The 26,782-nt window shown below is 41.4% G+C and overlaps 1 protein-coding gene across 1 annotated transcript; it reads left to right on the top strand.

Annotated features, from left to right (window-relative positions):
* Positions 1–505: 505 nt before the first annotated feature.
* LOC104309107 (desmoglein-1-like) lies at positions 506–26,106 on the top strand. The gene is made up of 16 exons (XM_054180201.1): positions 506–553; positions 7,634–7,669; positions 8,043–8,171; positions 9,116–9,271; positions 9,413–9,560; positions 10,807–10,970; positions 11,668–11,802; positions 12,894–13,079; positions 13,555–13,814; positions 15,111–15,253; positions 15,392–15,610; positions 17,846–18,403; positions 20,200–20,348; positions 20,828–20,888; positions 23,884–24,092; positions 24,708–26,106. The coding sequence occupies exons 1-16, from the start codon at positions 506–508 to the stop codon at positions 25,677–25,679; spliced, it is 3,573 nt and encodes a 1,190-aa protein (XP_054036176.1). The 3' UTR covers positions 25,680–26,106.
* The last annotated feature ends 676 nt before the right edge of the window (positions 26,107–26,782 follow it).

The raw sequence follows: 26,782 nt of genomic DNA, 5'->3' as shown, positions 1-26,782 counted from the left end.
TTCCAGTCCATATTCTTCACACTAGCACTCATTAAGCTCTTCTACTATACTTGGTGCAAGGAGAAAACTGGCAATTGCATTCAAAGCAATGATAAGTTACCACTTTTAATGATTCCTTATGTTGTGAGTAATTTAGAAATCACTCCATATCTTCTCGGCGGAGCTTGCCTTCTGTTTTTCAAACGTACCCTTTCGCATCCAACAAAGGGTTTCAGTGCAATAAGAATTAAGGTGTGTCCCTCAGCTTTTACCTGCAAGCAATAATAGTGTTGTCAAGCATTTCAGGTGAGACCAGCCCAGGATTTTGGGGTGGGGAAAGACACTGTGTTATACAGCATCTTCAGTGCTTCCCTCAGAGGGAGGCAGAGACACCTGGAAGGGCTGAGTATAAGGACATCTACCGAGTGTCTTTTTAAATAGACACCAGAGCCGGGAGGGGGAGGGGAGAGGGGAGCAGGCTTGTAACCATAACTCAGTTGGACTTGTATCCCAGAAGTCAGATGCCATGGATTGGCTCCCTCATCGAACAGCTGCTTTTCTGCTCCTTTTATTGGTAAGTCAGATTTTAGAACACTCTTCGCAAACTCGGTGGTTGTGGCAGTTGCGTCTTCCTCAGCAGACCATTGCATTTTACAGTGTAAACTGGCACCCTCCCCTAAAAAAATACTAGTGTGAAACTTAGCATAAAAACCCAAAGCTGTGTTTGTTTTAAGCTGAACTTCTCAAGATCCTATACAAACAATCCAGTTTTCCTAGCTTTCTGTATGAATAATCTCGTCTTGCATTAAGTGCTGACAGATGTGGCTTATCATTTCGGCTTTCTGCAGTCTGCTGGTGTTCAATATGTGGCTTCCTCTGTTTAATGCTTGATTTTTCCAAGTGAATGTTTTCTGGGGTGACTATTTAAGGAGTTACTGTCACCAGTAAAAAGCCTCATTATGAAAATCTTAGTAATTTGGCTGCATAGACTTGGTTCTGTCGCTAGCTATTGTTTGATCACTTGAGGGAATACGAAGAGCAAAACTATTTTCTAAACAGATTAGCAAGAACTGACTGAATTCTACAGCTATATTCAAGAGAAAAACATGACATCTAGGGAGACCTGAGCTGAGTAAAGATCAAGAGTTGGCCAATTATTTCATACTACAAAGAATTCCTGTCCTGTAGAGCCTTAGTGTCTGAGCAGCCATGTGCTGAGCAAGTGAACTCATGATGAAAGTGTTGCTCTCTGGGTTTGTTCTTCTCACTGTTAATAGGAAAGTTGTGGTTAAGGTCAAGTGGTAGAGCTATAGAATGTGTTCATCAAGGGATAGAAACTACCCAAAAAGGACTTATAAGAATTGTGGAGGCTCTTCTGCTCCTGCAATCTGATTTTACATGGATTCTTTTCACTCATCTGTGCCGCTGTTCTGAAATTAGGCAGAAAGTTTAAGGCCCTGAAGCTTGATAAGAGCAGGATTTCTGTTGTAGTTAAGTCCTTCTGTGGATTTCGCAGAGTTTTACACTTTACACAATGTATCAGTAAGCTTAAAACTTTGTTAACTTCTCATTATTGGCCCCTCTAGAACAGTTATAATCAGGGAAACAGCATTTGTTGTTAGAGAATATGAAATCCTGAGACTTACTTTCAAAAGATAATCCATTAATGTTAGGTGACAGCTCTGCAGTCAGTAAAGTAGAACTAACCAGCACGGGGCAGCTGCCAAACAAACAATGACACAACTTGGCAGAAGCCAGCTGGGGTTGGGATGAGTTTCTGCTTGTTTAATGCAGTGTGGAAGTCTCTGAGTTTGGCACACTGCACATCACACCAACATCCTGAACTTTCAGGTAGCATTAGTGGCTATTTTACTCACTAACCTGGTGATGCATGCTCCTTGATGTGCTGAGGTCCAAAACCAAAAAGCTGACTCTACTGTATCTGAGATCTGTCCATTCAAAAGTCATTTTACTGCTGTGCCTTCTCTCAGCCCCTCTGGAGCCCTTTTCATTCTTTGAGTATGTTCTTGTTACAGTTGTGACTGACGCAGGGTATGTGTTGGGCCAAGAAAAAGGAGCGCTTGTGAAAACTACCATTATCTTTGGATGGCTATCAAATATTTGAACTTTTACTACCCAGAGGAAAGAGCTGTTGTTGTTGTTGTTGTTATGCATAGCAGTCTACATGGTGGCCTGTGCAGCTGAATAGCATCTTCCAACCCATTGTAGAAAGCTGATGAGCAAACTGTAGAGGTTATACGTTGGCCTTGACGATCTCTGAGGTCTTTTCCAACCTGGTTGATTCTATAATGCTATGATTAAATTAGCTCTAAATGATGCATCTGATTTTAGTGTATTCTGAGAATCAGTCTTGGTGTCCAGCTTGACTAATCTCTCATGAAAATCACCTGTCTGAGCGCTGTGTGTGGTTGGTGTATTGTTAAGAATCATGCCAAATAAAAACGGCTGTGAAGTCACACACATTTTAGTGCACTTGAATAAAATAAAATACTTAAAGGGGGGGGGGGGGGGGAAGGAGAAAGAAAAAAAAAAAGAAAAGAGAAAACTTTCCAGCCCTGAAACTCCTCATTTTCTATCTGCATTTCACCATTGCTGGGACTGATTCTGCAACCCCTGCTCACATGACTTCAAAGGCGTTATTCTCCTGAGTAAGGGAGTTCTCTCTGTGATACCTGCACAGACATGTTTTATGGAAATAACCTGTTTGGTCAGGTATGACTCCTCTCCTGCCAGCTATCATGTGACAGCTAATAATTGTAAATTCACCACATCTCTTATATGCACTTTTTGTCTGGCTGCATTTTCCCATGTGTTATCTACTCTCCTCTGTTGTTTTTTTTTTCCCCTCCACTTGTTAGGCTATGGTTACCCCTCCTACTCATAAGCTGGTTGCACACAGAAAAAATTAAGGGGCTAAATCTTCTCCTTGCACATGCATGAGAAACATCTGCCAAGGTGTAGCCAGGAAGGTGCAGGCTCTTCTGCCAAAGAATTTTGTTGCAGGAAGAGAAACCAAAGCAATTCTGTACCCAGGAACTATCACCTACGATTAGGTTCTTCAGTCTGCAGTTCTACATTCCTAAGTAAAAATGATCCCTCAGTAAAGATGTATTTGCAGCTAGAGCACTCTATAAATGAATTCAGGTTTTACTGAGGAGATTTCTTGAGGAGACTTAGCATGACTAATTTGAACAACTCAAATTTGAATGATAATGGCATACACCCTGCATTGAAATTACTTTTCCATTCATTTTTCTAATGGTGAAGCTCAGTTACTGTATGGAAATTCATTATCTCTGTGTGACTCAGTAGAACAGAAGCAATCTCAGTGGAAACTTCCCCAAAGAGGACAGTTCTTTGAATAAAATAAGGAAAACTTTGGAATAGATTCTTCTGAAGTGTTGTCATACTTCTGCTGAAATGGCAATGGGTTCTCTGTCCTTGGTGCAACACAAAACATTAACTCCAGATGCAAACACAGGCAGCAATAGAAGCTCCTGCAATACAACATCAGAAAAATCAGCCTGAAAACAATCTTCCCTTTGAAACTGGAAGAAGAACATTGCTTAGTGACCTCCAAAATGAGAAGTGTAAACTAAAACACCTTTCTGGGTTGACTCAAACAAGACCAAATGGCTTCTAGTTTAAAATACGAGGGGTTTGACCTGTGTTCCAGCTCTGCTTCTCTCTTCATATGATTTACCACTTTTAAAAGAGATGCAGGATGAGTAAAAGGAAGGGTTAGAGATTTCAAGCCTTTACTAGTCAGAGCTTTGGCTGAGTAACAAAGACCTTAAAGTCCCAAAACGCTGACACAACCAGAGCCACCATGGCACCCCAATGACTAATATAATGTGTGAGTTCTCAGCACTCCTCCCAGCCAGGCCAGGAACAATTCCGCTGTTGACTTCAAAGAGGGAGAAGCAGATCCTATATGAATAATGCTGGGAAGATGTTAAAGGTGTGTTCAGTCATTTAGATTCGAGTAGGTGGAGGAGGGAGGACTCCATAATTGCGTATAATATTGCTTGGCACTCAATTAATGATTAGTTAATTCTTGTTTGTAAATTGCTTTGAAGGTGCAGAGAACCATACACATCCTATGGGCCTCATTTTGTTCCCAGTTACATCAGAATATATCCAGAATAACTCCAGTGTGACTCTAAGGTGTCATTTTGGACACAAGGTTCAGGCTCTGTATCATTGCAACAAGAGAGAAGCTTTCAGACAGGTCACTGTACAAATCACATTCACCTTAAACACATTTCCTGCCTCCACCTCTCCCAACCCACACAAGAAAGCTTGTGCAACAAGCCTCCTGCTTCTCTGCAGAGTTTCCATGATTTCACTGTCTCAGACACTAACAGGACAGCAAATCTTGGTGTCATTCTGACCAGCTTGCTTATCCCACGGTCCTCAGGAGGAATTGCACACGTTTCAGTGGCTCCTATTGCTTTCATCATCATTAATCAGTAAATAGATGGAAAGTTTTGTATTTGGATAATAGTTTAGAAGGGAAATTTGTTCACTACCTAGAAGCATGTTGGAGTTAGCTGCTAGGAGGCTGTACTTCTCTGCTGGGAATAGCACTAGGATAAAAGGGGTTGTACCATAAAGAGGTGTTAGTAATAGACAATTGCTGATGATAGTGGTGAACCTCCACCCCTGGATCAAGCTGGACAGATGTCACTCCAGAACTGTTGAGGATTAGCTGGTGAATGAGACAACTTTGTGTGGTGTCTGCCTGCCATCCTGCCGTAGCAGTAACAGAGAGAGACATTCCAAGTGGAGATAGTAAGTTCTTTGGGTCAGCCTTTGCAAGTAACACCTCAGACTGTATTAAAGACTCTGGATTTAAACCCAGCAAGACTTCTTTCAAGAACCAGCATTAACACATAGCAGAGTGGGGGGTTTCTTACTTAGTATGAGACAAATGTGAAAATACAGAGCCTAAATTTGCAATCCCCTGAGTTACACATGAATGAGATCCTGACATTCCTATCATGGGTGCTCAATAACGAAGAATGAAACTCCAGTGTACAATGTATATTCTTCACTGCTTCAAAACAGAACTCCCTATAGGCTGAAATCAAGTGGTTTATGAATATTCATGTCCTTTAAGAGCAGATTTCTTTATAGGCATAAGTCTTCTTTCAGAATACTCAAGACAGCTATGCAGTCAGCCTTGCTGAGTATGAGGGTGATGTGGCTGGATGTGAGAAGGGAGCTTCACTGTTAAATAGCAGAACAGGCCACAGGAAGCAGACAGCAGACAAGATTCACTAACATTGCTCTGGGATGTATAAACCATCACTTTTCTGGGTCAAGACAATTGCTTGCATGCCAGAAGAGATTTCAGCCCAAGGGTGGAGTAGATTTCACTGTACTTACTAAAGCAGGTACTCCTCTGCCCATGGGATGAGCTGATAAGAGACATTGGATCAGTGTTATTTCTGGTGGAATTCACCACTCAGGTTCTCTGGTGAGGGTGCAATGTGCCCCTTCTGCTCTCCTGTGTTTCCCCAGGCTCCAAAGGGCATTACAAAAGGACAGGTCTGAGCTGCACATGAGTTCAAATCCATCTGAAGACCTAAATAATCACCAAGACACAGGCTCAGATTCAAAGATGTATTGATGTATTAGCCCGAGATGCACACGGTGTAATAATTTTCCTGCAGAGTACCTTTCTTAGTCAATTATGTCAATAGCTTGCTTAAAGAGACAAGAAAATAAACTCCTTAACTCTATGAATAATCCAATAAATGTTAAGGTGTATACACACCAAATGGGAAAAACCACAGCTAGAATAGAATAGAATAGAATAGAATAGGAGTAGAGTAGAGTAGAGTAGAGTAGAGTAGAGTAGAGTAGAGTAGAGTAGAATAGAATAGAATAGAATAGAGTAGAGTAGAGTAGAGTAGAATAGACCAGACCAGGTTGGAAAAGACCTTTGAGATCATCAAGTCCAACCTATCACCCAATACCATCTGATCAACTAAACCATGGCACCAAGCACCCCATCCAGGCTCTTCCTAAACACTTCCAGTGATGGTGACTCCACCACCTCCCTGGGCAGCACATTCCAAGGGCCAATCACTCTTTCTGTGAAGAACTTCTTCTTAACATCCAGCCTAAACCTCCCCTGGTGCAGCTTGAGACTGTGTCCTCTTGTTCTGGTGCTGGTTGCCTGGGAGAAGAGACCAACCCCCACCTCATTCACAAGTAGATTAGGACAGCTACTATGTGCCAAGGTCCTGGAGAGTGCTCCAGGCAAGATCAGAACGCTGGAGACATTGCTTTGTAAAATGACAGATGGTGGACCTCTTACAGCACACTGGTAAATGGGGAAAAGGGGAAAGAGAGAGGAAGGAGAATGAAGCAGTTGTTCACTGATCTGTGACATGTAAGAGGTTGTTTCAACATGAAGTAAGTGGAAGAAAAATTCTGTGCTCATCTTCCAGCCTCGACAAAACAATACAATAAATTTGAAGAGAGGGAAGGGCCATGGGGTAAAGCTACCGCAGATAGTAAGATTGTCACACAGGTTTTATCCAAGTATAACTGACGTCAAATCTACCAGATAAAACATGTCAGACAAAAGAGTTACTGAACAGTACTAAAAAAATTATAAGGAGAGTGGAAAATGGGTAACTGCAGCTCTTAACCACATTTGGTGAGAAAAGAGAAACTCTCTGAGTCACTTGGCTCCTTTTTTTTTCCCCTAATGATGAAAGAAGCAAGCATCCAGCCCTGCAAATCCCATATCCTTCATCTTTTCTTGTCCAAAGAGACCAGAGGCAGGTTTAAATCCAAAGGAGATGTTCTGGAGAGGTAAATCAACCAAGTGAACTTCACTTTGACACCTCATTCAGGAACATGATTAACTACACTGTGACTTCTTTTAAAAAGGTGCTCATCAAGAAGTTGAGGATTTTCTATTGCTTTCAATTTAAAGATAATTGCATCTTGTGTCTGACCCAGCCACCTTTATTTGCTCCAGATTTTGGTTGCCCAGTTAGATCTCAAAACAAAGCCCACTGCACTGCCTGATGACTGAAGCTGGCTTCCTATCTTAGAGCTCTTCAGACCTCAGTGGGAAGTGTCAAGAAAACATTTGCATTATTTTTGGTCATACTACAGAGTTAAGTAATCCAGGTCTACTGTGGGCTCTCTAAAGAAGAAGAAATAAAATAATAATAATAATGATAATGATAAATACTCCTTTCCTAGATTCCTTGGCACACTTCTTAATAACAATTCTTGCAAATACTTCCCTTGTCAGCTGTGTTGGAACCTCTGAATCTGTGAAAGCTGCATTTGGGTGTAGGTATAACTCGACATCTGCTGCGGCACATCCATTCAAACTCACAGTTCTGCCTTGAAAGACAGAATTAACTTTAAAGGTGTTAACTGTCAAGGAATTCAAGTGATGGATGTAGGGGGGAGAAAAAAAAAATCATAAAGTAGTCTCTGGAAATCCTGTAGCCGTTGCCTAGATTGGCTCCTGGAGGAGACCCGAGAACTGGTACTGCTCCAGTCCTGCAGCACAGCAATGGATGGCAGCTAACTGGGTTTGCTAACTGGATTTTACCCTGCATTTTTGTATGCTGATCTTACTGTTCTTGCCTTGCAGGTGCTCTTGGATTACAGCAGAGGATTTCATGTAGAGGTAATATATATATATATTTCTTCAGAAACCCATTTTTTTTTCCTGCTCAAATGAAATGTAATCATTGCCAAAATTAAATGGAAAATACTGAAGACAGACATTTCTGAAACATGAAGATTGAAAACAGATTTAAATATTAAACAGTTGCAGGTAATAACCTGCTCAGGGGAAGTTCTGAACCTAAATGAGTACCTCTTACAAGGTAAAACAAGCATGTACAGTCTTAAGAGTTTGGGACTTGCAGACATATAAACCCACACACACACACACACAAGATCTCTTTTCTCCTTATTGCTGCATATTCTGTGTGTCTGCATGAATTTAAAGTGGGTTGAGGTTACTTTTCATATGATACTGGAACTCTCTGTCAAAGGTTAAAGAGTGGAATGAAAATGGAACAGCAAGATGGAAAACTTTCCGAAGACAAAAACGTGAATGGATTAAATTTGCTGCAGCTTGTAGAGAAGGAGAAGATAATTCCAAGAGGAATCCAATTGCCAGAGTAAGTAGAAAGAAAAAGAAGTGTTCACTGACAAGGAAGTTTTTCTAAAGACAGACTGATAAAGACAAAGTGGTTTGAGAGTATGTTTGCTGAGAGTAGTCAAAGCAAGGAATAGAATGAAAGAAAGATGAGGCAACATTTCCAGCTCTGCTGAGAGTCTCACAAGGTGAACCCACAGGGCTGCTGAGGAGTGATCAAAGGCTTTCGAGAACATTGCCATCAGCCTGCTTCCTGAATCCCTCAAACCAGAGTTTCTTCCTATGCAGCATGTGTACTAGATCGCAATATTTTTCTTTCCTCTCCCACCCTGAGAAACCCCTGAGCAGAAGTCCAAAAGTAGTGCATGACTTCTGTGGGGAGCAGAGCAAAGTTGTCCTCCTACCCTCCCACCATGACTGTGCCCTTACTGAGGTCCAGCCAGAGTGTGATGCACTTGGGGGTTTCTCTCTCCACCTCCCTGACAGAAGATTTAAGAGAGCTGGAGGCATTCAAGAGGGGATTGGTCATGGCAATTGGTGCCATGGTTTAGTAGTCATGAGGTCTTGGGTGACAGGTTGGACTTGATGATCTTTGAGGTCTCTTTCAACCTTATTGATTCTATGATTCTATTCTAGAAAACCTTGTGCAGCACTTAAAATGAGGCTGACTGTTTTGTAAGGTGCCTTCCACTGGTTCTGTCAATTGAACCTTGGTGCCTTGGTTTAGTTGTTTAGGTGGGTTGGATTGGTTGATGGGTTGGACGTGACGATCTTGAAGGTCTCTTCAACCTGGTCTATTCTATTCTATTCTATTCTATTCTATTCTATTCTATTCTATTCGTGACTGAGAAATTGAAATGACAGAGAAATTTTTACAGGAACTAATAATAAGGGGAAGGGGGAGGGGGTTAAGCCTGCAGGTGTCCTCAGTAAACTGGCATCAAATCTTACTGTCTCTTATTGCAGATCCGATCAGATTGTGAAGAAAACAATCCAATCACATACAGCATCTCTGGAGTTGGAATTGATCGTGCCCCCTATGGAATCTTTGTGGTTAACCCAAGAACAGGAGAAATTAATATAACATCGATAGTGGATAGGGAAGTAACCCCGGTATTTGTTGTAAGTACTCCCCTCCTTCTTTACCTTTAGAAGGATGGATTCAGGGTGGGGCAGAGAGAGCAGGAGACAAATTCATTTGCTTCAGATTGTACTTTGCCCACTTCACTTTTGGTTTTAAAATGAGTCTATCTCTCTACCTAGATACGTTGCTTTGCTAAGCACTCCCTGACGGGTATAGATATGGAACCACCTCTTGAACTGCGAGTCAGAGTTCTGGATATAAATGATAACGCTCCTATATTTGCACAAACTGTGTTTACAGGAGCCATTGAAGAAAACAGCATGGACAGTAAGTAATTATGGTATTCCTGTTATACTCGAGCTGGTGAAGCTCCCAGAATACAGCTAATAAAAACCTGGGGTGCTCATTCTACTTTTTCTTAGGCAATGACACATATCGGTCAGGGCTACTGCAGAGGAAGGAGCAGCAGATGCTTCTTCAAGTGTTATGTGAGCTGGGACCCCAGCTCATTGCCTAAAATTAAGCAGTGATGCTTCCTTCCTCCTTTCCTCCCACTCATAAACGTTAAATGTTCCAGTTTCTAACCATACCATCATGCAAATTCTCTCAGATATGAACATTTAAAATAAATCCATTAATTCCTTCTCATTAAAGGAAATTAACGTTACAACTACACTTTATGCTTACATTTACACTGCCTTTGAGGGTATAAGAAATGTTTTTTTCTCCCAAGGTGCCATGTCTATACATTTTTTGAACACCTCCAGGGATGGTGACTCCACCATCTTCCCAGGCAGCTTGTTCCAATGCCTGACCACTCTTGCAGGAAAGAAACTTTTCCTTATACCAAACAAAAAGCTCCCTGGCACAATCTGAGGCCATTTCCTCTTGTTCTGTCACTCAGTACTAGGGTGAAGGGGCCAATCCCCACCTGGCTACAATCTCCATTGAGGAAAGTGAGAGATCTCCCCTCAGCCTCCTCTTTTGCAGACTAATCAACCCCAGTTCCCTCAGCTGCTTCTCACCAGCCCTGTTCTCCAGACCCTTCCCCAGCTTTGATGCCCTTGTCTGGACCCACTCCAGCCCCTCAATGTCTTTCTTGTAGTGAGAGGCCCAAAACTGAACCCAGTATTCAAGATGCAGCCTCATCAGTGCTGAATACAGGGGCATGACCTCTTCCCTACTCCTGCTGGCCACACTATCAACACTGATTTTTCTAATTCCCAGAAATTCTCATTTAAAACTATACAGATATATTTTTTTTTTCTCCCAGGAATATCTACAAGCTCAGTACCTACTGAATTTACATAGTTTCTATGGTGACTTGAAGAAGTTCAGTGAAAATCTGTGTTGCTCCATTTGACCTTCATTTCTGAATGCATTTTAAAGTCATTAACATTCAATCAGAATCTGTGCTACAAGTCTGAACTTCCTTTTTTCTGAATGTCAATGAATTGATAACATTCTGCCACTTCTGTACACCATGTTTTGGCATTGCCTTGCTGTTGAGTTGTTTGCAGGAACAAAACAGATTTTATGGTTTGCTTTCTTAGTTGCTGTCTTTTATTCTTAGACACACTGGTGATGAAAATAATTGCAACAGATGCAGATGAGCCTAATCACCTGAATTCTAAAATTGCCTTCAAGATAGAGAGTCAGGAACCTTCAGGCCCACCCATGTTCATTATGAATAAATACACTGGAGAGCTCCATCTTGCAAATTATCTTGACAGAGAGGTAATATTTCAATTTCCAAAGTTAAATAACATGATTTGGTGGGGGAGATGTGTTATGAGATGAAAAAGACAAGATGAAGGAAAAGACAAAGGAAAAGACAAAGGAATATAAAAAATGAAGGGGAAAGGGAAAGGGGAAAGGAAAGGGAAAAGAAAAGGGAGAGGGAGAGGGAAAAGAAAAGGGAGAGGGAGAGGGAAAAGAAAAGGGAGAGAGAGAGGGAGAGGGAGAGGGAGAGGGGGAAGGGGAGAGGGAGGGGGAGGGGGAGGGAAAGGGAAAGAGAAAGGGAAAGGGGAAGGAAAAAGAAAAAGAAAAAGAAAAAGAAAAAGAAAAAGAAAAAGAAAAAGAAAAAGAAAAAGAAAAAGAAAAAGAAAAAGAAAAAGAAAAAGAAAAAGAAAAAGAAAGAAAAAAACAAGAAAAGGGAAAAGAAAAAGGAAAATAAAATTAAAAAAAAAAATAAAAAATTAAAATAAAAGAAAAGGAAAAAAAAGGAAAAAGAAAAGAAAGAGAAAATAAAATGAAGGGAAAGGGTACGGGGTTTACAAAAATTAAGGAAGAAATGCATTGGTTTTCCATATGTTGCAATAAAATGTCTAAGACAAATTCATGCCTTAGGAAATAGCAGCAAGTCCTGAGTGTTTGCAGTGTTTCAGAGGTACAGGTGGTCCTTCTAACACACTCATTTCTCTTTCTGTGACAGCAACACAGTAGCTACACTCTTGTTGTGAAGGCATCAGACCGGGATGGAGCTGCAGATGGAATGTCCTCCCTTTGTAGCTGCAACGTTAAAGTTATTGATGTCAACGACAACTTCCCAACTCTTGCTCAAAGCTCTGTAAGTTTTTAACACTAAAAGGAGCATCATTCTTTTAAAACCCTCTTCCAAACCACAGCTGATAACAGAGCCCTTACCAATCCATAAAGCACTTTCCCATTGGAATGCTCCACTGGATGAGCAGCGTTGTTTCCATGAAGCATGCTCGAAATCCAGTCTATCACTTGTACACAATTCTGTCAACACACACATAGGTCATTTTCATGTTCAGAGAGGTTAATCCTGACACTGAGAAATCAGTCATTCAGGTGTCCAGATCCATGCCAGAGAGCCAGATTCCACAGAGTAAGCCAATCTTTGCATGATCTTTTTTTTATACAGAAAGCACAAATCCATTTCATCTAAGTTGTCCCTACAAACACTGGAGGTTGTACAGCTCTTCAGATCTGCAAGCAGGATCTGAGTTTACTGAGAATACATGGGTTTAATTCAATAGGGATGGACTGTGGGTAGAACATCCTTCAAAAGAATCTCTGCAGTCAGCTGTGTTTTCATAGAATCATAGAATTAGTCAGGGTTGGAAAGGACCACAAGGATCATCTAGTTCCAACCCCCCTGCCATGGGCAGGGACACCTCACACTAGATCAGGCTGGCCACAGCCTCATCCAGTCTGGTGTTAAACACCTCCAGGGATGGGGCCTCAACCACCTCCCTGGACAACCCATTCCAGGGCTTCACCACTCTCATGGTGAAGAACTTCTTCCTCACATCCAGCCTGAATCTCCCCACCTCCAGCTTCATTCCATTCCCCCTAGTCCTATCGCTACCTGATACCCTAAGAAGTCCCTCCCCAGCCTTCTTGTAGCCCCCTTCAGATACTGGAAGGCCACAATAAGGTCACCTTGGAGCCTTCTGTTCTCCAGCCTGAACAGCCCCAACTCTTTCAGTCTGTCGTCACAGGAGAGGTGCTCCAGCCCTCTGATCATCACAGTATCACAGTATAACTAAGGTTGGAAGAGACCCCAAGGATCATCAAGTCCAACCTGTCCCAACAGACCTCATGACTAGACCTCATCCTCGTGGCCCTCACATTATGTTTCCTCACATTATGTTTCAGTGTTTGCTAAGAGGTGTTTCTCTGTCCTTCCAGTTTTCAGCAAGTATTTCAGAAAACTCCCTCAGCTCAGAACTGCTCCGAATACAAGCTCTGGATGCTGATGAAGAGCTTACAGACAACTGGTTAGCAGAGTTTTTCTTTATATCTGGTAACGAAGATAACTGCTTTGAGATTGTTACAGATCGAGCTACCAATCAAGGAATCCTTAGAGTAATTAAGGTATGGATTATTGTGATTCAACTGTTGAAATAATGATCTTCAAAGAGTTTTCATTAATTCTTAACCAAATTAAATGAGCAGTAATAACACTGTCACTCAACCATTTTAAACAGAAAAAAACATTTACATAATATTAAAGGAAATTTTTATTATTATCTAGTTCATAGATTCATAGATTTATAGAATGGTTTGGGTTGGAAGGGACCTTAAAGATCATTCAGTTCCAATTTCCCTGTCATGGGCAGTAACCCCTTCCACTAGACCAGGATGCTCAAAGGCCTGTCCAGCCTGGCCTTGAATACCTCCAGGGAGGGGGCGTTCATGACCTCCCTGAGCAGCCTGTTCCAGTGTCTCCCCACCCTCACTCTAAAGAATTTCTTCCTAATCTCAAGCCTAAATCTGCCCTCCTCAAGCTTCAGTCCAATCACTCTCATCCTATCACAACAAGCACTGTTCTGTGTGGTTTACCTTTTAGGAACTGAATTACGAATACATCCAAACTCACTCACTGATGATTGGTGTCCGGAATGTAGCTGCCTTTCACCACTCTGTTGCACAAGACTACAGAATCTCTGGAACACCTCTCATAGTAGAAGTGAAAAATGTGATGGAACCCCCACGATTTAATCCCTCTTCGGTCGTGTTCACTGTCTCGGAAAGCACAAGAGCAAACTACATTGTGGGAACATACACAGCCTTCGATGAAGACACTGGGACTACTGCAACAAATGTTGTGTAAGCTCTGCTCGGTTTCACTCCCTGGCTGGAATGACTCTTTTAATTGAGATTTTAATGAGGAATCAGGATTTTTAAAGGGGGGTTTAAAGACAGCCTTAAAAATGTTAACAGATTAGCAAAAGAATAATAGCAATAGAATAGTACATTCTTCGCTGGCTGCTTTTGTTTCCTGACCTACTTTCCTTCTTTGTGGACAAGGCAAAGAAAATATTTTTCTAACAGGTTGTAACTTCAACACATTAGAATTGATTATTATTTTTTGAATAACCTAACCTAAGAATATTTTTTTTTCTTGAAGTGTTTGCTACAAATGTTAATGTCTCTAAAAGCAGAAACCCCAATAATTGGCAATATTATACAATCAGCAGAGGTCACTCCCAGTTCATTCTGTTCGTTATTTGGAAACAAATAATGATTTCACTTTATTTCTTTCTGCTGCAATTAATGCTGATTGATGGGATTCTAGTTTGTTTATTGGTCTATTTAGATATGAATACATCCCATTTACAAAGGTTTGAAGAGTTTTCATAAACCAGAGAAATCTCACCAAGGTTGGAAGAGACCTCAAAGATCATCAAGTCCAACCTGTCACCACAGACCTCATGACTAAACCATGGCACCAAGTGCCACATCCAATCCCCTCTTGAACACCCCCAGGGATGGGGACTCCACCACCTCCCTGGGGATCCCATTCCAATGGCTAACAACTCTCTCTGTGAAGAACTTTCTCCTCACCTCAAGCCTAAACTTCCCCTGGCACAGCTTGAGACTGTGTCCTCAAACATAACTCTAGATGTAACTGTGTTGGCAAACACAACTCTAGAACGTTATAGGAAGAGCTGTGGATTTAATTACTGATATCAATAGAGTTCTAGTAAAGGTATACAAGGTCCAGAAAGATTTCACTTAAGACCATGGTATCACTTTGAAAATATCATAAACTTCTACACACTTACTTTATATACTATACAAGAAACTTTTACACACACTTACATTAACCATAATAATTTTTCTGGTCTACATCTTCAGAGGTCTACAGGAATAGTACTTGAACAGGGTGAAATGCAGCAGGACCTAGTGCAGCCTAAAGGCAAAAATATTCCAAAGTGGCAAATAATATTTGCAAAATTAACATGTAATACCTATGCTAAGAACATAATGGTTTAGTAGTCATGAGGTCTTGGGTGACAGGTTGGACTTGATGATCTCTCAGGTCTTTTCCAACCTTATTGATCCTATGAATTCTATGAATTCTATGAATAATGCTGAATATTTTTACTTTCCCAAACACAGGTATAGTATAGGGCGTGATCCAGGTGCCTGGTTCAGGATCAATCAAAACACCGGTGAAATCACGTTGAACAAAGTTGTAGACTGGGAATCAGTCTATGTGGTCAATGGGCAGTACAAAGCAGAGGTCCTGGCTGTCACCAGAGGTAAGAGAAGAGATTAAGCTTTCTGCAACAAAGCTCTCTCTCCCTCAATGTGTTCCCCCATTGCTTATATTTCCACCCAAACTGCATTATTTATGGTATCAATATTCTCTTCTGACCACAAATATCTTCTTCCTTCAGGAGCTCCTCGCTATACTGCTACTGGCACCATTGTGCTTTCAATACAAGACATCAATGACAACTGCCCACGTATTAATACTGAATTAAGGAAAGTATGCATGAATTCCCCATCAGTGGTTATCACAGCAAGGGATTCAGACACTCAGACATATGCTCTCCCCTTCACATTCAGCATACATGGTGAACCTCAAACTACATGGATCATCAGATCACTAAATGGTAAATTAATCTACATTTTATAGCAAAATAAGCCACAGTAATAGATTACTATAACCTTTTAAGAAGCAACAAAGCAGTTCTTAGAATCTATTCTAATGTCACTTCGATGTGATTTTGTGCTCGTATGGATCCTGCAGGAAGGCTGGAGAGGGACTTTCCATAACGGTGTCTAGCAACAGGACAAGGGGGAATGGTTTTAAGATGAGGGAGAGCAGGGTTAAACTGGATCTTAGGAAGAAGTTCTTCAGTGCAAGGGTGGTGAGACTCTGAAATAGGTTGCCCACGGAGGTTGTGGATGCCTCCTCTCTGGACATGTTCAAGGCCATGTTGGATGAGGCCCTGAGCAATGTGGTCTACCTGAAAGTGTCCCAGACAATGCCAGGGGGGTTGGAACGAGATGATCTTCAAGGTCCCTTCCAGCCTAAACCATTCTATGAATCCATTAATATAAAAACAGAGCAGGAGAGCTGACCTTTACTTGAGTGTAGCTAAGACAAGCATCCTTACTGGTCTAGACCTAAAGAGGTAATTCAAAAGGAATAATTTCCTCCCTTTTTATTTCTCTCCCATCTAAAAAAATCCAAGAACATGACAAAACTCTCAGATTTATTCATCAGAGCATGAAGTTACTAGCTGGCAGAGCTTTACTTTTAAGAGAGGCATATAAATATGGCAAATAAAGGTTACAGCTTTTGCAGTTGGTTTTACAAATTGTTCTTACTTGTGCTTCTAAGAAAAATGTTTTAGTCAGTGCCCAGTGGAGCTTTTCCAGTTTCCTCCAACAGGACACCACACACTAATGAATTAATCAAATCTCAGGCATCACTGAATGACAAAATTTGCATAATTTAGTGTATGCAGAGAAGACCATATTACACAGTAACTATCACAGTTACAACTACTCTTGTGCCTCTTATTAGTCCTAAGCAGATGCAAACATGTAGCCTTGAATGCTTTGTAACTACTGAGCAAACCTTTGGAAAACAACTAGAAAGTCCCTCTGAGAGAGGGGGAAAAAAAAAAAAAGGCATAAAACTTGCAAATTTTATGTTCACCACTGCACAAATTAAAATGAGGAAAAGCAACAGAAGATATAAAAATAAACATGAAATGAAATGTTATAAAATAAAATAAATGAAATAAAATAATTAAAATAAAATAAGATAAATGAAATAACATAACATAATAAAATATCTTTTTAAAAAATAAATAAATAAAGATAAAATAAATCAAATAAGATAAAATAAAATTAATTTTTAAAATTAAATAAATAATAAAAATAAGTAAAATAAAATTTAAATTTAAATAAATAAAATAAAAATTTAAAAAATAGACATAAATGAAGTAAAAATAAAATTTAAATAAATAAAATAAAAAATAAAATAAAATAAAATAAAAATAAATAAAATAAAAATAAAATAAAAATAAAAATAAAATAAAAATAAAAATAAAATTGAAATAAATAAAATAGAAATAAATAAAATAAAAATAAAATAAAAATAAAACTAAAATTTAAATAAATAAAATAAAAATAAAAATAAAATAAAATAAAATAAAATAAAATAAACAACCAAAAAAATTACACATGACCTTTTTAATACTTGTCAGGTTAAAACATGATGAATAAAGTGACCAAGGTCAAGTCTTCCAGAATAAAAAGCTAACACAGATGAACAGCAGGAGTTTCTCCTTGGAATAAGTGCTGTAGGCACATAAGTAACTGAAGAACTTAGCATACAAATAGAATCACAGAATCATAGAATGTTTGGGGTTGGAAGAGACTTCCAAAGGTCATCGAGTCAAGCTGTGCCAGGAAAGTTTAGGCTCGAGGTGAGGAGAAAGTTCTTCACTGAGAGACTCCTTAGCTATTGGAATGTGCTGCCCAGGAAGGTGGTGGAGTCGCCATCCATAGAGGTGTTCAAGAGGGGATTGGATGTGGCACTTGGTGCCATGGTTTAGTCATGAGGTCTGTGGACAGGTTGGACTTGATGATCTTTGAGGTCTCTTCCAGCCTAGGTGATTCTATGATTCTGTGTGATTCTGAGTCCAACCCCCCTGCAGTAAGCAGGGCCAGCCTCCACTAGATCAGGCTGCCCAGAGCCCTGTGGAGCCTGCAAGTTAGCCTTCACTCTGCTCTATCAACATTGCTCACAAAATGTAATTTTCTCTACAGTGTTTATAGTCAATACCTTCCTCTAAATAATTTTTTCTTCTCTTTTTTCCTTCCCCCTAAAGCTTCCTCTGCAGAACTAGTGAATCAGAACATGGACTTTTACATGTATAGGATCTATGTCAATGTCAGAGATAGCCAAGGCCGACGCTGCCGTAAACCACACATCATTCCTGTGCAAGCTTGTCAGTGTGACAGTCGCAATTACTGCACCAGTGGGGCCACCAGGATAATTATCATTGGTGGCAGAGGCAGTGGTGGTGGTGGTGGTGGAGGCAGTGCTGGTGGTGGTGGTGGCAGTGCCGGTGGTGGTGGCGGGGGTGGTGGTGGTGGTGGCGGGGGTGGTGTTATTGGGGGTGGGGGTGGTGGTGCTGTTGAAGGAGGCCAGCAAGGAGGAATAGGAACAGATACAGAAGGTGGTGGCTATGGTGAGTACAGACCTGCAGAAGATACAACAGACTGGCAGAGTTACACTTATGGATATGGTGAAGGTGGCGAGGGATATACTTCAGTCACTGACTATGGTTACGGAAGTGGAAGTTACGGCAGAGATCTCGAATCTGCTACCACTCTTAGTGGTTCTGCCATTGGCCTGATGTTCCTTGGTGGATTAATATTTGTCTGTAAGTATAAAATTAGGAAAACAACCTTATTAATTTTATAAAAGGGGTCCTTTTAAAATGCTTCTAAAATAAGGAAACTTTTCTACTTGGTTTTTAACATGTTGGCTGCCACAGGCCATTTGACAGTGGGGAAAAAAATGTCTTTTAAGTTAAAAGAGTTTACATATCTTTTATAGTCTACATATTTATATGCCTATTTCATTCAGGAATAACTATTGCCTTCCTAAGACTTAGAGTGTTGTTTTCCTCAACTGTTAACCCATTCTCAAATCATCAGACAGGGTGAAAATGTTTAGTAGAAGGCTCAGAAGACAAGAGGTGTTCCTGCCACAACTTACACTCTGCAATTCATACTTCCTTTACTTTACTAAGAGTACCAGACAAGTATCACTCCAAGCTGGGTATGAAAAGATGTAAAGACTAAGTGTCCTTTGAACTCAAAGACAGATTTCAGTAATAGAACCATAAATACAACCATCTTACATTTTGGACCATTTGCCTATTGCTGCCAAACACTACATCTACTAAAACCAAGTAGTTATTTGTGGTAACAGGGTCAAAACTCATTCACATGTCCTGGTATTTGTGAAGAAGTATGAATTTCAGGAGTAAGAATGACTCAAGATAGCAATTACTATGCAATTTATGCAGGCAATTTTCAAGCCACCACAATCAGATGAGGTCATCTTTACTTCATGGCCTGGGCATCAAGCAGTCAACACCTAAAATTTCTCAGTGCAAGACTTTGATGGGTAGGAATCAACAAACACAACATTTTGAAGCTGCAAAAGGCTGCTTTGTTTGTGATTCCCAGGTAGCTAATGTTACAGGACAGACCATCTTTCTGCTTTTGGCCATCTCCTCTCCTAGTCAGTACCCTGGAGTAAATATCTCTACAGCTGTGCAGTGTGAGGTAGCACTTTGTACACTGTATATGTCTTTACCCTTTTCAGTTCCTTTTGATGATAAGCTGAGAGCCTTAAATGCTCTGCATAGTCTGGTGTAGACAACTCTCTCTCTCCATGCCCTCTGCAGTGACAGGAGGCTACTAACTCGGCCACCTAGGTTAAGGAGCTGAAGACAACCAGAATGAACAATTCAGTGTCTTTCTAAAATGGGCAGTGTTTTCAATGTTGGTGTTTAAGACATCCAGCAGTTTCCAACACTGAGCTCTTGAAACAACTCAGCACAACACAGCACCCTGGGAAACCTGACTCACTCTATGCCATCATTTGTTAAAAGTGGGGTTTGGGGTTACCTCTGTTATTACAAATCAAGCCTTACATATACGTGATGGGAAAACTTCAGCTAGAGCCTTACCCACCATAGGCAGATAGACCTCCTTCCACTGATTCTCATATGTCTGTTATGGCTAATGTGTATTTCTTCCCAATTACAATATCTGAGGAGACAAATGCATGCTTACATACTAAGAACGATTATCCCTGAATGTTGTATGTAGCAAGACTGGTTCTGTTAGTTTAATTTTCCTATGCAACTTGTATTCATTCAGCTGGGATAGATCAAAGTCTGTTCCCAGGTGCACAAGCATAAATTTGGAGTAACAGCCCTACTCCACCCCCACTTTGCTCTGCTATAACTAAAGGTACAAATTATTCTGAATTTCCAAGTGCATGCATTTCCAGAAGCAGCTAATGATTCTGAAAGCCAGGCTTGCAGGCTGCTTGGTTTCAAACATGTTAAAAGTTCTTGAGCACCTGCCCTCTGGGACAAGCAGCTATTCCTGTGAGGAAAAGATGTCCTAAAACCTTGCTTCCTGTTTCTTTCCTGTTCAGTGATTCCGATTTTGATGTCAATGAGCGACTGTTGTGGCTGTGGACCTGGTGCTGCAGGTGGCGTGGGAACTGGATTTGAACCAGTACCTGAATGCACAGAAGGGGCAATTCATCCATGGGGAATAGAAGGTGCACAGCCTGAAGACAGGGTCAGTATATCCCATGCTTCTAAAACCCACAGCAACTCATATTTGCTAGAAGCAGGAAAATGATGATAGCACTGTGTCATTTTCTGCTAGAAGCCTGGCATTGCCAACAGTCCCCAGGCAGATAGGAAAGGCGATTCTTTGCTGACATTTGCAGGTGGAGTTTGTGGGGTTTAAGCTGTGCTCGGTTAGCTTAGCCCAGCAGTTTGGTGTTACTATGCCCTCAGCTGAAACACTATCAAGTTTTTTCAGTGCAAATCAGGACAAACCAATACAAACCATCTTCAATGAACATCATTTACCTTAACAATGAATAAAACTTTGATGGAGTCTTTTTTTCCCTTTTCTTTCATTTTTTAATGGAGATGGTAATCAATAGTTAACAGTTTAGTCTGCTAATTCCTTATATGCTTCATAAAGTCTTGATCTTCATGTGAGAATTTCAAAGTCATAATTCAAAGTGTCAAAATGTTGTTTTCCAGGATGTCTCACACATTCTTGGCCCAGCAACTGGTGCAGGAGGTGATTTTTGTGAACCCTCTGGTAAGCAGATCCTAACATTTTCTGTGTGCACTCTCATAAAGCTATCTTTCAGAACTTCAGGTCTTTTGATTCAAGGAGCACTTTGGTTTCTCAGCACAATCCAACTTCTCCAATTCCCCATCTACAGATACTCAACCTGATGCTAGTAGGACTTCCAGTATGAATAAAGGATCTGAGGTTTAAGCAGATTTGAGCAGATTCAATTCTGCAAACTACATTTAGTTTTAAATCCCTGCCAGGGCTTTCAAAACTCAGGCAGATTTTCACAGTATCACAGTATCACAGTATAACCAAGGTTGGAAGAGACCCCAAGGATCATCAAGTCCAACCTGTCCCAACAGACCCCACAACTAGACCATGGCACCAAGTGCCACGTCCAATCTCCCCTTGAACACCTCCGGGGACGGTGACTCCACCACCTCCCTGGGCAGCCCATTCCAATGACAAATGACTCGCTCAGTGAAGAACTTTTTCCTCACCTCGAGTCTAAACCTCCCCTGGCACAGCTTGAGACTGTGTCCCCTTGTTCTGGTGCTGGTTGCCTGGGAGAAGAGACCAACCCCTTCCTGGAGGCTTTCAGGTAGTTGTAGAGGGCAATGAGGTCACCCCTTATACTTCTCTTCTCCAGGCTAAACAATCCCAGCTCCCTCAGCCTCTCCTCATAGGACTTGTGCTCAAGGCCTCTCACCAGCCTTGTTGCCCTTCTCTGGACACATTCAAGTGTCTCGATGTCATTCTTAAACTGTCATTCCAGCTCATAAATGGACTCCAGTTTCAGAACAAATCAGTCATGAGGCCAGAATAAAGAAGTTTTCTTTTACAGCTCAGTGATGAAAGGTTTAGTTTTTCCCATTCTCCAGGAAGTTTTCTTTTACAGCTCAGTGGTGAAAGGTTTAGTTCTTCCCAATTTCCAGGAAGTTTTCTTTTGCAGCTCAGTGGTGAAAGGTTTAGTTCTTCCCAATTTCCAGGAAGTTTTCTTTTACAGCTCAGTGGTGAAAGGTTTAGTTCTTCCCAATTTCCAGGAAGTTTTCTTTTGCAGCTCAGTGGTGAAAGGTTTAGCTCTTCCCAATTTCCAGGAAGTTTTCTTTTGCAGCTCAGTGGTGAAAGGTTTAGCTCTTCCCATTCTCCAGGAAGTTTTCTTTTACAGCTCAGTGATGAAAGGTTTAGTTTTTCCCATTCTCCAGGAAGTTTTCTTTTACAGCTCAGTGGTGAAAGGTTTAGTTCTTCCCATTCTTCAGGAAGTTTTCTTTTGCAGCTCAGTGGTGAAAGGTTTAGTTCTTCCCAATTTCCAGGAAGTTTTCTTTTGCAGCTCAGTGGTGAAAGGTTTACTTCTTCCCAATTTCCAGGAAGTTTTCTTTTACAGCTCAGTGATGAAAGGTTCAGTTCTTCCCAATTTCCAGGCTCTGCTTCCCATAAGGGAGAATAAGACCTGTCAAGTAGTCAGTTAATTACTGACCATTTGTGCACTAGCCTAGACAGAAAGCTGGTGCACAGCACAATAAATTTACACTTCTGAGATAAGATTCCCTCAAATAATTCAATGACCATAGGAAATAAGTCAAGCTCTGCAGCACCACTTTCTCTTTTCCCCCATTTCTTCCTCCCCAACAGGAAAGAAAGATGTTAGCACAGATCCATTTTCACTATCTTCTAACAGGAAGAAATGTCACTCTGCAAGACAATTTCTGCTATGAGTGCTGATTATTCAAAAATGTTCTCATCCTTAAGGTAGAATCAAAAGAGAACATTTTAGGGCATAAATATGAATCGAGAGTCTACATTCTCAGGGAAGTTCTGCTGCCATGACAACTGACAACTTTAAGACTTAGACACAGGTGAATTACTTTATTTCCACTGTTCAGCACCACTGTGGGGAAAGCCTCTGGTTCAATTTCTATAAACTGAGCCTAACAAGATTAAATGAAACAAACAATATCATTTAGCCTATGTTTCTTAATGCAATCAAAATTGCTGCATGCAATTGGTTTGTTATGTCACATGCCAATATTTAAGACCACTCATTCCTTGTTCTCATATATGGAAGGTACTTAAATCCCTTAAGTATGACTTTATAATTTATTGTAAAAGTCATTTTCATTCCACATTCTGAACACTGCTGGCTTCTGTGATCAGTTGCTGCTCTCCCAAATCCCCCTTAATAATCCAACAACTAGAAAATGTGAAAGGAGTTACAAAGAACACCAGAACAAGAGGACACAGTCTCAAGCTGTGCCAGGGGAGGTTTAGGCTGGAGGTTAGGAAGAAGTTCTTCATAGCAAGAAAGATTGGCCATTGGAATGTGCTGCCCAGGGAGGTGGTGGAGTCACCATCACTGGACATGTTTAGGAAGAGACTGGATGGGGTGCTTGGTGCCATGGTTTAGTTGATTAGATGGTGTTGGATGATAGGTTAGACTCGATGATCTCGAAGGTCTTTTCCAACCCGGTCAATTCTATTCTATTCTAAAGCCATTTCTTTTCTAAAAGTGTTGAAGGCAGACAAATTTGGATGCCAAAGTGAGCATAAATATACATTTATGTGTTTGCATAAATATCCAGACCTGATTGTCTAATGCAAATCCCAGGACATCACACATGTCACACCAGACAGGGGAATCTCTCCAGCTGATTAACACAAGTAAATCCCTGCTTTTCCAAAGCACATAAGCACAGGCAGCCTTGCCCCAGGAATAAAATCAAGATCACAGAATCACAGAATTGTTTTGGTTGGAAAAGACCTCAAAGACCATTGAGTCCAACCATCAACCTAAGACCACCATGGCCATTAAACCATGTCCCAGAGTGCAGTGTCCACACATTATGTGTGCTAATATGGACTTATTTTTTATTGATGTTTCATTGCTTGGCAGATGTGCATGGATCTATGATTTAAATTGGTCTAAAAGACCATCAGTAGTGTTTGTGAAACAACTATTAAATCTGAGTAAATTTTTGCAGAGCACAGGAAGGACAAACTCTCCTTTTTTTGTTTTCAGACATCTATACAAACACATATGGAGGAGGAGGAGTAGTGGCTTCTGGTGTTGAAGAAACTACAGGGGTTGGCTATGGCACTGGTACTGGTTATGGAACAGCTGGAGGAATTTCTGGAACAGGGGAAGTAAAAGGATCGGTTGGAGGAACAATAAAAGAGTATCGAGAAGGAGGGGTGAACATGGCCTTCCTAGACAACTACTTCTCTGAGGTAATTACTGGGTCTTCTTTGCATTTTATCAGTGAGCCTACTGTTCGATTCTCCTCCCCAAGTTATGCAGTCAAAATCCCAAATAACTCCACTCAGACTGAAACTCCTCTGATATGACTGATGTAAGAACAAAACTGTCCTGCTCAAAATGCATTTCCCTCTGCACTCACCAAGCTTTCCTCACTGTGGCAAATCCTCCATTCCACCCACTCTGTCCTGGCCTCTCCATTACTCTCCTCACCATCCTGCTTCTCTCCTCTTCCTACTGCTTCATCCAGATGCAGCTGCCCAAACAGCACATTCTTTTCCCCTCCCTTTCAGCCTCTTCCTTTACCCTACAGTCAAACCACCTGACAACACACCACATTAGAGAAGCTAAATGTTGCCAGAAACAAGATTAAAATATCAGTAACCTTTAATAAAACTATTTCAAGATCACCAAAATGTTGATACAATTTGTCCACTTGATGCCCTGTTTTTCCAGTCAGTTGGGCCTGACTGTGGTTTAGGAAACTGTAATGGGTTGGGTCTTCATGGTTAAAAACCTGATGAAAAAATCACTCTGTTCTATTTTTTTCTTTTCTTTTCTTTTTTCCTGGTTTTTGCAAACTCCAGAAAGCATTTGCGTATGCAGATGAAGATGAAGGCCGGCCAGCAAATGATTGCCTCTTAATATATGATCATGAAGGAATTGGTACTCCTGTTGGCTCTGTGGGATGCTGCAGCTTTATTGGAGAAGACATAGACGAAACATATTTGGATACATTAGGTCCAAAATTTAAGACCCTGGCAGAGATCTGTCTGGGCAAAGAGATCGAACCTTTCCCTGATGCCAATCCACCCTGGCCAGGCCTTAACATCAACTTTCCCAACACTGAAAGCGATCTAAACCTCCCACCACCCGGAACCACCATCGTTGTCAACGGAGGTGCACCTATGCCCCCTTCGGTCGGCACCACCACGGTTGTTACAGAAAACACCTACACATCTGGGACAACCATCCAGCCCCCGAGGCCAATGCCGGATCCTTTGCTCCATGGCAACATGACGGTGACGGAGACCTACACCTCTGGCTCGTCCGGTCTTTGCGTTGACCCTCTGCGCGCGTCCAACGTTGTTGTAACCGAAAGAGTTGTTGGTCCGGCATCTGCCTCTGACCTGCGCGGCATGTTGGACATCCCTGACCTCACTGACGGCTCCAACGTCATCGTCACTGAGAGAGTGATCGCACCCAACTCCCGGCTCCCTGCCTCCCTCAGCATTCCTGATTTGGTAGATGGGTCAAACGTGGTGGTGACAGAAAGGGTGTTCAGGCCTGCCTCTGGCATGCCAGGCAGCTTAATAAATATTCCCTCAGAGTTATCGAACACCCACAATGTAGTGGTCACCGAGAGGGTAGTGTCAGGGTCTGGGATGAGCAGCCTCGGGGGGACCAGCCTAGGCGGTGCAAACATGGGGAGCCTGAGCAGCACCGGTCAGATGCTCAGCGCCGACTGTCACCTAGGCCAGGCGATGGGCACTGCATCCCCTGGCACCTCCCGGAGAAGAGTGACAAAGTACAGCACTGTGCAGTACTCCAGTCAGTAAGGGCTCTGCCGCAGCCCTTCCTGCTGAAGCCACCGTTTGCACCAACGCTCGTTAGCTGCCACCCACCAGGAATATTGTTATTATTTATAACTAGGAAATAGCGCTCAGCTTTCAGGGATTCCTAACTTGGGTGAGGAACCCCGAAGGGTGCCCCATGTCAAGGCCAAACACGACATTGTCAGTGAAGGGAAAGATGAAGCTAACTTTCAATTTATTTCTTTCTCTCTACCTAGCACCAAAAGTGTTCAAACAGATCTTTATGTTTTGGGGGAGAGATCTGATTACCGAGCGGAGCAGTGGGAAGGGATCCTTGCGTGCATACAGTCTCAGTCTGAATTGATGCCACATCAAAACGTGTTCAAATCCTGTACCGCTGAGTGATCTTGCACAATAAGCAGATTTGGGTTAACAGCCCCTCACTGACAAGACTGGAAAAGAATGTAATTAATAATTAGTCAACTCAAGACTAAATAAGCACTTTCAAAGGCATCACTTTGCATGTAAATCCAGAAGTGCTAAAAAAATGGCACTTTCAATCATTTCTCCCATCACCAACAGTTATAAATAATAATCATATAAACACAATACATTTTCTTTGCTTTTTGAAGTTCTCAGTACAACAAACACTCTGCCATGGCCTGCCATGCTCTTACTGTCATGGTGAGGAGCATGACCAGCAGCGTGCTGCAGCCAGCACTGCCACATTGACACTGTCACCCAGGATGGTGTTGGCTTCATCTTTTTTCCATTATTTTTACAGCTTTACCTAAATCTCAAAGGACTTCTGTGCCAACCAGGAGCATTTAGTCAGATTTTTGTGCCAAATTATGACTACCAGTCAAAAGTCCAATGTCAGGTTATATTAAGAGGGCTGTAAGTTCTCTTTTCCGATACTGACAAGTGGAATCATAGAATCATAGAATGGTAGGGGTTGGAAGGGACCTCTGGAGATCATCTAGTCCAACCCTCCTGCTAATGCAGGTACTCCAAGATCAGGTTGCACAGGAACACGTCCAGGCAGGTTTTGAAAGCCTCCAGAGAAAGAGACTCCACAACCTCTCTGGGCAGTCCCAGTGCTCCATCATCCTAAAAGCAAAGAAGTT

Source organism: Dryobates pubescens, chromosome 3, assembly GCF_014839835.1.
Source record: "Dryobates pubescens isolate bDryPub1 chromosome 3, bDryPub1.pri, whole genome shotgun sequence".
NCBI lineage: Eukaryota > Metazoa > Chordata > Aves > Piciformes > Picidae > Dryobates > Dryobates pubescens.
This window is presented reverse-complemented; position numbering and strand designations above follow the sequence as displayed.

Coding starts and splice junctions, on each gene's coding strand:
- LOC104309107 (XM_054180201.1), top strand. CDS start 506: ATGGATTGGCTCCCTCATCGAACAGCTGCTTTTCTGCTCCTTTTATTG. Junction 9,272..9,412: donor AAGTAACCCCGGTATTTGTT/GTAAGTACTCCC, acceptor CTCTCTACCTAG/ATACGTTGCTTTGCTAAGCA. Junction 9,561..10,806: donor TGAAGAAAACAGCATGGACA/GTAAGTAATTAT, acceptor TTTTATTCTTAG/ACACACTGGTGATGAAAATA.